Source organism: Meleagris gallopavo, chromosome 11, assembly GCF_905368555.1.
Source record: "Meleagris gallopavo chromosome 11, MGAL_WU_HG_1.1, whole genome shotgun sequence".
Lineage (NCBI taxonomy): Eukaryota > Metazoa > Chordata > Aves > Galliformes > Phasianidae > Meleagris > Meleagris gallopavo.
The window spans coordinates 12,591,586-12,606,661 of NC_139414.1; the positions used below are offsets into that span (position 1 = coordinate 12,591,586).

At 39.7% G+C, this 15,076-nt stretch overlaps 1 protein-coding gene across 5 annotated transcripts in view; it reads right to left on the reverse strand.

Moving 5' to 3' along the window:
• The window catches only part of LOC100548148 (IgGFc-binding protein-like), a 64,778-nt gene that overhangs the window by 48,156 nt on the left and 1,546 nt on the right, over window positions 1-15,076 (reverse strand). For all 5 annotated transcript variants that reach the window (XM_085233059.1, XM_085233060.1, XM_085233058.1 and 2 more), the window contains exons 4-20: window positions 13,563-13,825; window positions 12,816-12,897; window positions 11,128-11,193; window positions 10,615-10,859; window positions 8,981-9,264; window positions 8,078-8,355; window positions 6,831-7,426; window positions 6,090-6,660; window positions 5,269-5,468; window positions 4,788-5,168; window positions 3,923-4,209; window positions 2,947-3,218; window positions 1,707-1,856; window positions 820-1,076; window positions 648-732; window positions 448-528; window positions 91-332 (exon numbers count right to left, since the gene is read on the reverse strand). In XM_085233059.1, the coding sequence (XP_085089185.1) occupies window positions 91-332; window positions 448-528; window positions 648-732; window positions 820-1,076; window positions 1,707-1,856; window positions 2,947-3,218; window positions 3,923-4,209; window positions 4,788-5,168; window positions 5,269-5,468; window positions 6,090-6,660; window positions 6,831-7,426; window positions 8,078-8,355; window positions 8,981-9,264; window positions 10,615-10,859; window positions 11,128-11,193; window positions 12,816-12,897; window positions 13,563-13,825 (4,340 nt within the window). The remainder of the gene's footprint in view (window positions 1-90; window positions 333-447; window positions 529-647; window positions 733-819; window positions 1,077-1,706; window positions 1,857-2,946; window positions 3,219-3,922; window positions 4,210-4,787; window positions 5,169-5,268; window positions 5,469-6,089; window positions 6,661-6,830; window positions 7,427-8,077; window positions 8,356-8,980; window positions 9,265-10,614; window positions 10,860-11,127; window positions 11,194-12,815; window positions 12,898-13,562; window positions 13,826-15,076) is intronic.

Genomic DNA, 15,076 nt, shown 5'->3' on the forward strand with positions numbered 1-15,076 from the left:
GAAGGACAGAAACCAAGACAGGGTTGGAGCATTCCCTTTGGCACGGCTCTCTCTCTGCACCGCCCCGCCATTGCTCCCCTTTGTGCTTACCGTCACCACACCATCCTTCCCAAGCCTTATGTGCTGGCCGTACACATCAACGTCCACGTACTGGACGTAGGACACGCGAGTGTTGCCTCCTCTGTGCTCGTTGGCCGCCTCCACGTTGAAGTAGGGCAGCGAGCTGTTGCTCTCGCACAGCTTGGAGAGGGTGTAGGTGCAGTTGCCCATGAAGTGGTGGATTTGATTGTCAAACGTGTGGTAGTGAGGGTCTCCCTCCACCACACAAGTTCCTGACAAAGGAAACACCAGAGAAACCTTTCAGTTATCAACACCACCTTCTAGCGCTTCTCCCCTTCCTACAGTGGTAAAAGCACTGCGTCCCAACAACCGCTCTCCTCCATTCACCTGAGCCTGGCTGTGGTGTTGGTGTGGAGGTTCCTGTCCCAGGTGTGGTGGTGCCAGGGCGTGGAGTTGGGGTCACATCGCCTGCAAAAGACACAGTGGCACATGCCAGTCAATGCTGCTTGCGCACGTCCTGCTCAAGGCAGAAAACTCATCGACTGGCAAAACAAGCAGGCTGCCTTTCCCCAGGCAGTGTCACGTACCTGGACAGTATCCCTGTTCAATGGACAGATCATCCAGTGCTACGTCGCTGCGGAAATCTTCACCTATCATGCCCTCAAGGAGAATCTAAGAGAAGGAATGTTTTCCAGCATTATTTCAAACTGTACACACTGAGTGCTGTTTGAAAGCAGATGGCAGAGCCCCTGTCCCTACCTGCAAGTTTCCTGTACTATGCACTGTGACCTCTCCCAAGATCCATCTGTCTCCTTTGCTTCCAGTTTCTTTCCATACCAGTGTTGACGTCTCATTGTGTAGTTCATACACCCGCAGGGCCATGGTTTCAGCCACTCCGTACATGTGATACCAGAAGCGGAAGCAGTGTGGTCCTGTTGAACTGCACACTGGACTGACCAAGCTGGCTATCTCACCTGGGTTGTGCTCACTTCCTTGCAGATAGATATAATATCCGTCTGGAAATAGCACAGAGAGAATTTCTCATGTTGTTGAACCAGGAGAATGCTAATTTACTTCATTAACTTTTTTTTTTCTTTTTTTTTTTTTTCCAAGTATAGTTTTCTGGGAGATACAAGTACAGTCAGCACATAGGATTCATGCTACTGAAACTGGATTTCTTATCACTAAAGCAGGTCATGTCTAGACAGTTCTGGACAGTAAGAGTTGGGGAGTGGGAATGTGAAAAATTAGCCAGTATGTAATAATTCAGTATGCCTCCACCCAGCACTGCCACTAAATTTCCACTTCCCAAACAGATTTCCAGCAGATTACATTGTTGTTCTACTTTGGGAAAGACTAGCCTGTTGAAGTATGGGCTGGCTTTGAAATGATCCAGTGTCAGCCTGGATACATCTTTGCTGAAGCCTTTCTGCAGCTGAATCTGCAAACATATGTTACACACATTACATACTCATAAATGTGCTGCACTGTTCATTCTCCCCAAGACCAATTCCTCACTGCTGCACAAAGCTCTGACAAAGCCCAAGAAACATGTTGCCTGGATTTCCTGCTAAAATAAGTTCTTCGCACTCTTCCCAAAGATTGCTGTATCTGAAGTACAACCAGAGAGCATTTTCTGTTCCTACCTCCTGTTGTGTGGTCATGAGGAGGGCCTGTATTTGGTGACTGTGTTGGCCCCTTGTTCCTTATCCAGTCAAAGTTGTCATTGATTGCCTGTTCCCACTCACAGAAGTCAGCATCAAATGTGCAGGACATGTTGCAGACTGTTTGTGCAGCTAGACATGTTGTAGAAAGAAAAGCAGTTTCCACAATGAGGTCTGGAATCTTCTCTCTGTTCTGATAATATTCTTCTAGATCTAATGCATTCATGTCCATTAAACATTGGAAGATATTATGGAATGAGTAGAAGTAATCCATACCAAAAGATGGATTATAAAATATGAAATTCTAAGTGTCTGAGAATGTCTGTTATTTGGCAAGTCAACTCAGTTGTCATCATAATGCTCTAATATCCTCAGTTTTTACACTGTGCCAGAGTTTCAATCTTTGGTCAGTGAAAATCACTCAAAGCTCTCGTCTTGGAACAGCGGTATTCAGCTGTTCAAAGTGTAGCTTGGGTAGAAATCTAAACACTGTAAATGGGAATGGTCTGACATTTCTTTTTATGGTTTCTAACCTGCAGTGAGAAATGTTGTCTGAGTTAGAAAGAAGTTATGGAATGGCTTTTAATATCATAGACTCATCCTGTTCCTTCTGCTGGTTTTAGCACATCTGCTAGTACAGAAGAAGCAATTCCATGTCTCTGACTTTACTACTATGTTGACTTCTATGTCCACACAGATAATAAGGGTCAAACAGTGTTTGGGAGGCTAAATGGGCCTTAACTTGCAGGATATCTTATTAATTTTAGTACTCTAATTTATACAGAAATAACTTCTGAAGTTATTTCACATTTGGTGAAAATCTGGAGTTGTAGACTAGATGTGTAGATGTTGTATTAACACTTCTCAAAAATGTGAAATATTTTAATGAAGTCAAAGTGGTGATTTGCTTGGAAAAAACCACAGTAAGTTGGTTTGGAAGAAACCAGTAAGTGCTTAGTTTTCCCTGGCTGATCATTTAACTGGCAGCATATGTCAACTTTCATGATCCAGTAATAAACAATGTTTAAATGTCATGGCTTCAACTGAGCACTGAATGACCATTACAGGTGTAGATTAGAAGACTGATTTCCTCAGATGCTAAACAACCAAAATATTTCTGACTCCCTGAATTACCTTTTCAGAAAATCTGTTCAGCTCTTTAGTCATTTGTAACACAAGAATATAATTGGATGTCTATTTGCTGGATGACCTTATAACTTACCGCAGATGGTATCTTTCCTCCATTCTCCCAGATTTACACCTTCAAGCTCACAGGCAGCAGCATATGCCTCTAAAATTTTGCAAAATTGTTCAGAACTCCCCTCTGTGGCACACAGGTCGTAGACACAGCTCTCAAAGTACAGCTGTGGTGGAATGTACCAATGGCATATCTCAAAAGGCCCACTATTTTTCAGAATAATTTTACAGACTTCTTCATATTCTTTCTCTTTTCCTGTGTCACAGGTGGGTGGTACAACTGCAACTGGATTACATCTGTGTTAAAAATAAACAGTAGCATATTTATATTTTGCTCTGTACTGCAAGGTAATAGAACTCTATGCCAAATTCTGTGGACTTATTGTGTATTCTTGTCTTTAGCTTGTCAAAGCCCAAAGTGAGAAATATTGTAACTTGACCCACAGTTCCCCATTAAGAAAACAATTGTGAATTGTTGAGATGTAACTGCCTGTCCATAGACAGAAGTTCAAAAGAAATCAACCATCTAGATATCTAGCTCAAATAATTTCAGTTCACTATTGCCCATAGGAAGATCACTACTTTGCATATGAAAGCATTAATAGGCAAAGAAATGCTCTGTGCCCCACTTAGTCAATGTAGAAATACCTTAGAAACAGAAGCTGAAGAAAATATTTAGCTTTCTTACAGTTAAATGGTAATAAAGGAGATATTTTAAAATAGAAAGATAGGAAGAAATGAAATTAACATCCAAAAAAAAAAAAAAGAGCTTGATTTCAAATAAACTGTCTGTAGTTTATAACAAAAATCTTTGAAGGGTAGTTTTAAAATTTCAGTGCTTTCTATTGAAATGTAGAATTAGTAAAAAGTTAAGATTCTAGTCAACATGTAATATCAAAAAAGGGATTCTATAGAATGCATATCATGTATTTGAGGTAATCTCTTAAGCAGAAGATCTATGACATATTTTGTTGTTTCCTATAATATTATCGTATACTTACACCCAGTCATCATCCTTTACTAGCCAGCTGTCACCAAATTTATTTGGATCCTGTTCTAGGACTTTATCCGGTTTTAGAAAATCATCCAGCTGGTTGTCATTGAATGTCCCACACAAACCACATAACTGTCCTCTGAGACTTTCATCAACCTGAATAAAAAGGTCCTGGTCGCCATCAAACTTCACCTGGATCCCTACAGAGGTATCAATGACTACATAATGTCCTTTTACAGCTAGTCTGGCTCCATGCTTCAAATCCACAGGAGGGAAAACCTGAACTCCGTTCACCTAAAGAAAAGAAAACCAACATAAAAGGGTAAGTCAACAAAGTTCTTCAGAAAAAAAGGAGAGATATAATACTGCAAGTTTTCTTCACTGAGTCAGCCTTACCCTAAGGAGCAATGTTGACACAGAAATTTGAAGGGACATTCATACTTGTCCCATATCTTGAATTCAGGTTTGTAGAACAACTTGAGCTCTGTGTTGTCACAACTACACATATAGCAATACTTTGAATAGCTAGTTTAAAGCTCTGGTATGTAAGAAAGCATATAGCAAAAATGTTATTTCTGTTCTAAAGACCAGAACTGCAAAATGCAGACTGACATTTAGTTCAGCAAAAGCTTTCTATTAAGAAAAAAAACTCCAGATGAAGATGCTTTTTCTAAAACGTCGTGCACAAAATATTTGAAAGGATATAATGAAGCTATGCTAATTTCTACATTTTTGAAAAAATATTTCATTGACTTCTCTCATATACATTCTTAGAAGTTAATAAAGCAGAGAAATCTGATTCTGTTATTTTGCATGGAAAAATGCAGTGCACTGATATGACTGATTATTTGTGCTTAAAGTGGAACACTTACAAAGGTCTCTTTGTCTCTCCTCACAACAATATGAAGATTTTTCAGTGTGACAGCAACTGAATCCAAGGCTGTCCAGTTTGGGTTTCCTCTATGCTTATTTCTGGTTGTCACTGAAAACTGTTCAGAAGAATTTGTGCAAGTTTCAACAACTGTATAATTGCAGTCTCCTTGGAAATGGTACAGTCTCCCATCAAAAGTTACATAATGTGGATCCCCAAAAATGTGGCAGGTGCTGGGATTTAATGGATAACATCCCAGGAGTCCATTCTGCACCTTGCAAACTTCACTTGCTTCGCATGTGTCTGAATTGCAAAGCACAGTCCCATTTCCAGCACATATACATTGTCCTGCACAGTTTGTTTGCCAAAAAGCTTCCCCTTTCTGTAAGAGAAGACAAAATAAAAAGAAGTTAAAACAGTTAATGTTAATGATCAAATGATCAGCTGTAAAATAAACCTCTGAACTATGTGATAGAACAAACCTCATAGTACTTGTCATTCTGTAAGCAGCCACAGTTGCTCATGGATACACATTGTGCACCACTGATGACAAAACCATCGTTGCATTCACATCCTTCTACACAAGGTTTGCTGCAGTTGTTTGATGCAAGAGGGTCAGTGCAGGTTGCAGGACATGCATTAGTGCATGGATTGTAATGACTATTAGCAGGACATGCAACAGCTGAAAAAGAATAAAAGGTTCTCAAATGATGATCACAACTCACAAAACCCAAAATGTGAAACTGAGATTATTTTAAAATATTAACAATATTTTACCAGAAATATTATTGGAAAATGAAATTTCTTTCCTGTTTTGAAATCAGAAAGAAAAATAATATATAAATAGTTATAATAAAAATAAAATAATTCTACGAGAGAAGGATATAAATATTAACACATATCCTTGATATTTAGCTAATTCAAATCCAAGTGAAAAATTTCACTCTACAGCAGCTCTAGTACCTAGCTGGAACATGAATTATTGAATCTACTAAATGAAGACAGGAAATTAACAAACATATTAAAACCAAAATACACAGTAAAATCCAGATGTGATTGCATATTATCACGGGCTTATTGCTACCTCTATGACATAGATACTTGGAACAATGAACATAGTTTTCAAAAGATATTTAGAAGTAAAAACAGTAGAGGGACCAATGTAAAAGATTATTTCTCAACATTTGGTGGGGAAATACATGTAGAATTTAAGATCTCAAAGCTATGACAGTTAACGCCTGAAAGCAGCCTTTTGAGTCAATGAGGGAACTATTCTAAGATTCAGTTCTACATAGGTACTCACGGCAGAAGGTGGCATTCCTCCAGGGGAGCAGAGTCACACCAGCTGCCTGGCATGCGTCAGCGTAGGCTTCCAGTGCACCACACAGCACCTCCTGCACACCACCCATGGCACAGAGGTCGTAGGAGCAGGCCTCAAAGTAGCTCTGCGGGTTGATCACGGCGTGGCAACTCTCAAAAAAGCCTGGTCTGGCTGTCAGCATGCCACAGAACTGCTCGGACTCATAGAGCTTCTCCTCATCCGCAGGGCAGGGCTCCGTTGGTGGTGGCACGCCGCAGCTGGGGTCACTGTCATCGCTTGGGACCTGCCAGCTCTCCCCCAGCGCATTGGAGTCTGCAGCTTGCTGCCCGTTGGGCATCATGTAATCGTCCTCTCTCCAGTTGTTGAAGTTCCCGCACATGCCACAGGTCAGGTTGAAGTAGCTGGTGGGCACCTTCACCTCCACCGAGTGGTCAGCGTCGTAGGACACTTGGAGGCTGAAGTCCGTCTGCAGGACGACGTAGCGGCCGCTACTGCTCACGGTGATGGCTCCTTCTGCTGCGCTCACCGGCAAGGTCCGGAACACACCGTTCACCTGGGGCAGACACAACGCAATGCACCGTGGACTCCCTGGGGGCGTCAGCCCCGTGGGAACAGGCTCCCTTCTCACACAGAAACTCCTGCTGCTTGCACATCAGACCCTGCCCAAAAAAGCCAGCCCCGCCTTGGCGATCCACCACGCACACGCCAGCCCCACTCCCTTACCAGCACTCGGCTCCTCTCCTGCTTGAGAATGGTAATGCGCTCTCCGTACACATCGACCATGACTTCACGCACGTAGGACACCCGGGGGTTGCCACGATGCTCGTTCTTTGCCTCAACGTTGAAGTAGGGCACGGAGGTGTTGGAGCACACTTTGGCCAGCGTGTACGTGCAGTTCCCCATGAAGTTGTGCCTCACTTGGTCAAAGGTGTTGTAGTGAGGGTCCCCGTGGACGTGGCAGATGCCGTAGGAGTGATCCAGGCACTCGGGTTTCCCATTCTGCACTCCACAGAACTGGCCGGCAGGGCACGATGCACTGGAGCACTGGACTTTGCCTCCTCGTGCGGGACACGTGCACTTGGACGAGCAGGTGTTGTCCGTCCAGAACTCTGAGCCCACCGGATAATGCTGCCCGTTGTGCCAGCACCCGCACTGCTGGCTGGGCACACATTGCTTGTTGTAGAGCAGGTACCCGCTGTCGCATACACATCCCTCCACGCACGGCAAGCTGCAGTTGTACGGTGCCATTGGGTCAACACATGTAGCAGGGCAAGCTGCAGCACAGGGCTCGTAGTGGCTGTTGGCTGGACAAGCTAGTGCTGTGTAATGTAAAAGATTAATCCACAAGTTTATATTTTAAATATTGAAGTATTTGCATTTATTTAATTGCATATTCTGTTTTGTTCTGCAGTCTTGAGGACACCTTGGAATCCTGTGGCAATGCAATCCATGCCTTTTCTGTTTAACTGCCCTTTAACATAGTTTATGGCTCCTAACAATTTCTCTGTCTGAGAATTTCCTGTAAGATCCTCTATGCTGGTCAGTGTTTGCCTTTTTTTCCAGCTGAGGATATCTGTGTCATGTTATTTGTCCTTGTCATGTACCCTACTTAGGCTATAGGTCTGATAATTCTAGTCATGTCATAGCTTCTTGATTCATATTTTTTCACTCACCGAGGAGGTAAAAAGCCCTCAAAGTCAAATGTTTCTGACATACTTAATACCCCTGAACAAAAATATAGGGACAGGAGAAGAATTCAAAAGGAAATCTCCCTATTTTGGTCAGTCTTTCGAAAGAACTCAAAGACTCAAGCTGAGAACTACACATGGTCCTGAAATCTTTAGCCTGATCAGTCAAGATTCACAGAGTCACAAGAATTTAAAACAGTTTCTTGTTCTTGCTCTCTCTTCAGGCAGCCCTAATTATATTCTACTGACAAATGGTAATTTCCAGTTATCTCTGGTACGTACGGCAGAAAGTTGCATTTCTCCATGGTGTCAGCTGGACTCCTGCAGCTTGGCACATATCTGCATAAGCCTGCAGGTTTTGACAGAGGGCTTCACTGCTCAAATGAAGCTCACAGAGATCATACTGGCAGTCTTCAAAATAGCTCTGTGGATCAACTGCTGAGTGACAGTTCTGGAATGGACCACTGGGATCAGTGATCAGACCACAGTATTCATTGCTTTGGATGGTATGTTTTTCATCAGCAGTGCAATTTGGGGTATGGCCATCATCTGGCAAGCACCTAGTGTGGAAAAAATAGATGTGGAAAATGTCACTGGTGAACTTTGCATACAATTGCACTCAAGATACTTTTCAAATCCCAACTAATAAAACCACAGGGCTGGCCCAGACTAAGGATGATTTTTTAAATCTCTACATTTCTAGTGGCACAGGAATTCAGATTTTAAAATGATCTCAACGTTATAACTTTTGTAATGCCTGTAAGAAACTTAAACATTAATTTTAGTTTTAAGTCTAAAAATAATCTTTGTATGAGTAAGACAACTAGGAAGGACAAATAGAAAGTAAAAGCATTCAAAATTAAACATCTATCATCATGAAATGACATATTGTATAACTATAAAGTAAACAGTGAAGTATCTCATAAGAGTTCTAGCAGGATCATTAATATGCTACAACAATTACTGGAATCCTAGTGGGTAATAGCAGATGTATTCAATTTTTCACTTTTTAAGTACACTTGAATTTATTACAAGTTTTTTCCCAGATATGTGAAAGAACTATACAGGCAAGAATATATTTTAGTCCATGTTCCCGACATTTTGGACCTACGTACAACAGTTGCTTAAAATACTGCTCGTTACATAACTCCCAGATAAGGCCAAACATCTTGATTGGAGTCCTACCTTGAGTCATTGTAAACTTGCCAACTGTTTCCAAGGCTGGCCGAGTCTGTTTCCATCCCTCCATCTGGGTTAAGAAAGTCATCTTTTTTGTCCCCATTATAATTTCCACATATCCCACAGACTTTTGATATATAGGTACTGGGAAGGGTGATTTCTGCTCTATGATTTCCATCAAACTTGACCTTCAGCCCAAAGTCAGTAGTAACCACAACATATTGACCACTGAGGGAAATGCTGACACTATTGCCCAAGGTCAGAGGGAGTACCTGGCTGACTCCATCAACCTACAAGGACAGAGAAGGACAATCATTATCATCACTTTAAAATATCTATTTTTAATGGTGATTTTCTTAGACCATGTTCCTATACAGAGAATAGGACTTGTACAGCGAGCCTGTATTAGCATTAAGAACACACAATATTGTGTTTCTGGGGTTTTTAAGTTTTACATAACATGAATGCTATACATGGACAAAGATCTTGGGCCTCAAGATTTTAGTAAAAACATCTACTTATCTTCCAGGTCTCAGCTGTGGTCAAAGTAAGCTTGGTGAATTAGACCCAGCTGGAAAAAGTCCAAAAATTATCTAGGCCTTTCTGCTTACAGGCTTATTGGCTCAAACAAGAGCATGGCATAAGATTTAAAAGATGTAGCTAAAATGGAATCTCAGAAAATTTTCAGGATTGGACACATTTTGAAAACATTTTTTGTTTCTTTTTCTTTTATTTCTCTTTTCCTTTTTTTTTCCCCTCCTCTTTTTTTCCTTTCTTTTTAGTTTTCACATGTGAAATGCCAGCAATAGGAAGGAAGTGTTCAAATAAAATTTTCAGTTTCTTTTAAATTCAATAAAACTAACATATTCTTTGAATATATGTTCTTATTACATAATTAATATATATTTTTTAACTAAGAAACCTACATAATGAAAACAGTAAATACAATTAAGAGATGGAAAAGGTAAACTTTTGGACAAATGTAGATATTAAGTTCATTGTGCATCTAAGTTGTAAAAAGTCTCTGTGTATATTTAAATCCTTATCTCCTGTCCTATTTTCTTTATAAGAAAAATGATAATGAAGTAAGGCGATCTGTTCAATTATTGTGGATTTTAAATCAAACTTGTATCTGCTGCCTTGGCTCTTCATGGAAATAAGTTATAATGAAGCCTTAATATACAGCAGCTGGTCCAGTGACACAATCAGAGTGATGTGAGTCATCAGGCAGTCTTTCTGGGACTCTCATCTGGCTGTGCTTTATGGCAGGTGCCAGGTACTAAGTGAAATTAGCAGTGATGTAGAACAACTAGAAGTCAGAGATGAGCACGCAGCTTTACAGTCTGGGAAATATCCACCAGCACAAGCTCTGTTAATGAAAGGCCTTTTGCATTCCCTGCTGCAGACCAAGCTTAGAAATGGAGGGCAATCCCAACTGCTAGCAATACAGCACAACATTTTGTATTTTATTTGTCTCAAAATCTCAATGATTACTTTAAGGAACCCATAGTACTACTGTTCCCAAATATCTGACTGTCTTCTAAATATTGCTTTATGCTTGCTTAGAAATTTGCAGCCATTGTACTACAGTTTCTTCGAAGTCTGATTTACTGCTAGTAGACTGTGGGATCCAGCCTTACCTTAACAACTCTGTTTTGACCCAGATTGATCCTGTAGCCATAAACATCAATGTCCACAGATTGGACATAGGACACACGAGTGTTGCTTCTCCTGTGTTCATTGGCAGCTTCCACGTTGAAGTAGGGCAGTGAGCTGTTGTTCTCACACAGCTTGGAGAGCGTGTAGGTGCAAGTGCCCATGAAGTCATGACGCTGCTTATCAAAAGTTAAATAATGAGGATCTCCATGTATAGTGCAAGTTGCTTCTGGAGACAGGAAAACAGAATATGTTTCATTAACATACTGGTGCATCCAGAAAAGCCAGCTCATACCTTCATTGTGCTGTGTGAAAGTATAGATGTCCCCATTTTATAGGTTACATAGGAAAGAACTGAAATAGCAAAGACAGATTTTTATGGCCTGAGGCAGTGCCACAGAAACACACTCAGATAAATTAACTCAAGTAACACTGGTAGAATGCACAGCTGCCCTCCTCTAAATCATTGACTATCACATGTGATTTGTTAAAATTACCTGTCACAGCAGGTGGCATAGATGCTGTTGGTGTAGGTGTTGGTGGTACGGGGGTGCTGACTGCATCTGCCAGTAGGGAAGACAAGGTAACAATATATAACATTACATAACATTACACATCAAACACTGCGTACAAACTGACATACACAAGTTTCAACTTACTCCTCACCAGCTTAAAGTTAGAAGACTTTCACTAAAGAAAATGAAACTGTCCACATTTAAAAATAAGGACATTTGGCCTTTTTGAGTTCTTAGGGAAGCTCTGACTACTAGCTTGGTGACAGTGACGGAGCTTGTCCTTGCCTGCTTCCCTGAAACTAGAAATGTATTTACAATTGTATATGTGATTCTCTCTGCTTTGTATGTTAAAGCATGAAGGTCATGCTCTCTGCAAGTGTTGGCAGGTCTGGAAATGAGTAGCCTGCCAGCAGATGCCATATAACAGTAACAAATTACTCTCAGGGCACTGGTGGTTTCTAATTAGAGTTTATTTTTTTTCTACAAAATGGCATTAATTTCTTAGGAATGTAAGGAATGTAGGAGCTTTCTGCTGACAGATACAACAAGCAGTGTTGTTGAGTCTTTGCTGATGCCCATTACTGCTTAATACGTATTAATACATATTAGCGCCTTCTCCGCCTATTTTTTATCCATCACAAAGACATATCTTAAAACAAGTGGTCCTCTTGGTGTATTTGTATGTGTGTGCTAGCAACCTCAAGGTGTACTGTAGGCATACAGTTTAGCAGAAGGAGGAGCAATTCACTAGTCACTTGGGATTACATTAGTGCACCATCCAGCGGCTGAAATGTGTGATAATAACCCTGGAAAAATGAACAACTGGCTCTCCAAATGGGCCCTTAGTATTTTTCACAGAATTTTAAAGAAAATTATGTATTCCAAGCTTATGAACATGAATGGAACTCTTCATTATCTAAAAATCCTGGCTAGAGTAAATTTAAAACATTTCACTGATATTATATGAGTAGTGTTTCACAGAGAACTCTATTAAGACTTGATGATGTTTTCTGTACCATATTCATCGTATTTCTTGTAGAATTCACATCTTGTAAATTTACAATCATAACAGTAAAGGTGATATTAAATTGTAACTCATTTCTGGCTCCAAGTCTTCCACAAATTGTGCAGGACTAGGCTGATTTATTAGAGGGTCAGAGATCAAACTCAAATTACTGATTTAGAATCAGGTATCGTAGTGAAAGTCATCATTATTGATTCATCAATATATATGTATTTTAATTACACATGACAATTCTGTGTATTTTCTGGCTCATATTGGACAGAGATTTGCTGTAAAAAGATATTTAGAATATCGAAACCAGAAGTTGGACTTTATGATCCTTGTGGGTCCCTTCTATCTCAGGTTATCCTGTGATCCAAGACCTTGGCTGAGTTTAGAGATGCACTTCACACTTAAAGTTTGCTGGACCATGTGAAAATGGTCACATTTACAGAGAAGTGAATGGCTTAGTCTCTGTGTTTGAGGCATTGAGGAATGAACTGGGGAGGATTTACAATAAAAGAGGTAACATTTCTATGAAGTGAGCTGGAAAGCTTTTTCCATTTCTCTTTTGTGGCTTGGAGTTATGAAAAGTTTCTATACTGCAAACGGAATTGAATAATTGTCAACAGCTTAAAGAGAGATGAGAACACAAATTCAGACTTACCACAGGGTCCATCTCTTACTCTCACATTGTCCAGTGCTGTATCTGCATATTCTGTCAGTCCTCGGACAGCCTCAAAAATGACCTAGGCAGGATACAAAGTGAATTTCTGCATCAGTTGTTCAGGCATATCTGAGAGAATTTCCCTCAACATGTTTTCAGAATGCTCTTTCTGGTCTATTTTTATGGGCATTCAGGCAACTAATAGTGGAACAATTTCCCTAGTGTTCTTCAGAATTAAAATATATAGTCTGTAATAAGACAAGGACATAAAGAAAGACTGTCTTCTATTATTTATTTATTTGTTTGTCTGTTAACTGGTTACTGACTTTTGAAAATTGTCTAGATTGTACAGAGCAGCCCAGTGTAGGGAGCATCCCAAAGCTTAAACCTAAACTCACAGACGAATAACTTGTTGAAGCTTTTTGCAAAAAAAGTGAGGCACCTAATGTCCTTGACACCATGATAAAATGAGGGAAGGAGGGAATGTGGGTAGGAAGGAAAGAGAGAGCAAATCAAATGTTTTTTATCTCCTAGCTAAAAACACCAGTAAACCTCAGGGAGTTTTTTTTTTTTTTCTCTTAGTTTATTTGCACAAAGCGCAAGGGCATTATAATTTTCAAAATATAAACCAAGAAAATCTTGGTTATTATTTCTAGCTTACACGTACAACATTTTGCAGCCCACAAAAGGAGAGCAAATTGTAAATGGTGGCGTTGTACAAATAAATTTATTCTGAAAATATATTACCTTTATCTTTCTCTGTGTTGGAAAAGTATGTGTGACAGCACCATAAATCCAAGAGGAACTTTGGTTTCCCTTCCGACTCCATGCCGTAAACTCCCCTATGCTGTCTTGGATAAGCACTCTCAGTTCATTCCTGTCTTCTGACCCAAACATATAGTACCAGAAGTCTATGCATATTTTTTCAGAAACCACGATATCTGGGCTCTCAAGCCTGTTAGTGTCGAATGGGATCAGATTACTTGCTTCTTGGTAGATGAAATAGCCTTCTGCAGAGTGAAAAAATAAAAAATGTCTGAATCTTTCTAACGTGTTAGGTGTCAGTTAAAACTGAAGTACATCTCAACTCTGGAAGAAATCAAGCACATCATCAGCAGTACAAAGAAGCAAAGGAGCAAATGATTGTAATTTACACTGCAACTGTTAGCACTGTGTAGTTAGCTAAAGTACAGTAAGACCTGGAGAGCAAAGCGAATATATCATATCTCATATGGAGAGTTAGTTTGGGATTGCAAATAAAGATTTAGGCTTCTTTCAAGAGACAGCATGTCCCGATGCAGTGCCCAACTTATCCTTGTTCAGTTTCCACTTTCCTCCAAGAAAAATAATGTGATCTACTATGCATCTACTATACACCTTCCCTTGCAAGATAAGGTCTAATGATAAACAAATTTTTGACATAAGGAATATTCCAACCCCTCAATATTTGGTTTTGTCTCAAAGCAGGAGGGTCATTTCCATTAAAATGTGAGGTTTGACATTATCAAAAGGAATCGATCTTTTCAAAATTCAGAACCTCACAATATTTGCTTTTGGGATTTAAATACTTTACTTTTAACTTGTTAATTGTTAGATCACATTTTCCTTTATTAAGGCTGGAGCTTTTTGCTTCCTATCACTTCTCTGTACTAAGATGAAAACTGTATTTTGTCAGTGCAGTTATGTCAAGTCTCTCCCATCTGACTATAGAAAGGAGTAAAAAAGAAATGACCACTTCTACATTATAAAGCATATATCTAATATCATAGTATCTAATATAAAGCGTATATCTAATATCATAGTATCTAATATTCAGTCTACTTTTTTAGGGCTTTATTAATAATAAGAAAATGTAAGTAGCACTTGAAGTTATATGAACCATGCCAATTGAAAAAAATATACATATAATAAGTGACCTTTCCAGTCATGGGATAATTACTGAAAACAGTATGGCTACAGATTGATTTCCTATAAATGAACCTTCTAATTTCTGACTGTAATTTCCAATCTTGTAATGCTTTGCTAGCATGAACATTATCTAGTGTCAGTATAGCGATCATTACATTTCTTGGCATCAACTGATATCACTGTAATTTGATGATAAAACTTCTCTGAGTAATGATCTGTTGAATGTGACTGCATCCTTGGTGAGGTATTAAGCAAGAGGTAGTTGGCATTATTCTACTTTCTTTTACTGCACTGATAAATATTTCCAACCTATGATGGGGCAAGCCAGTTTAACCTTGTGACTGAACACAGTG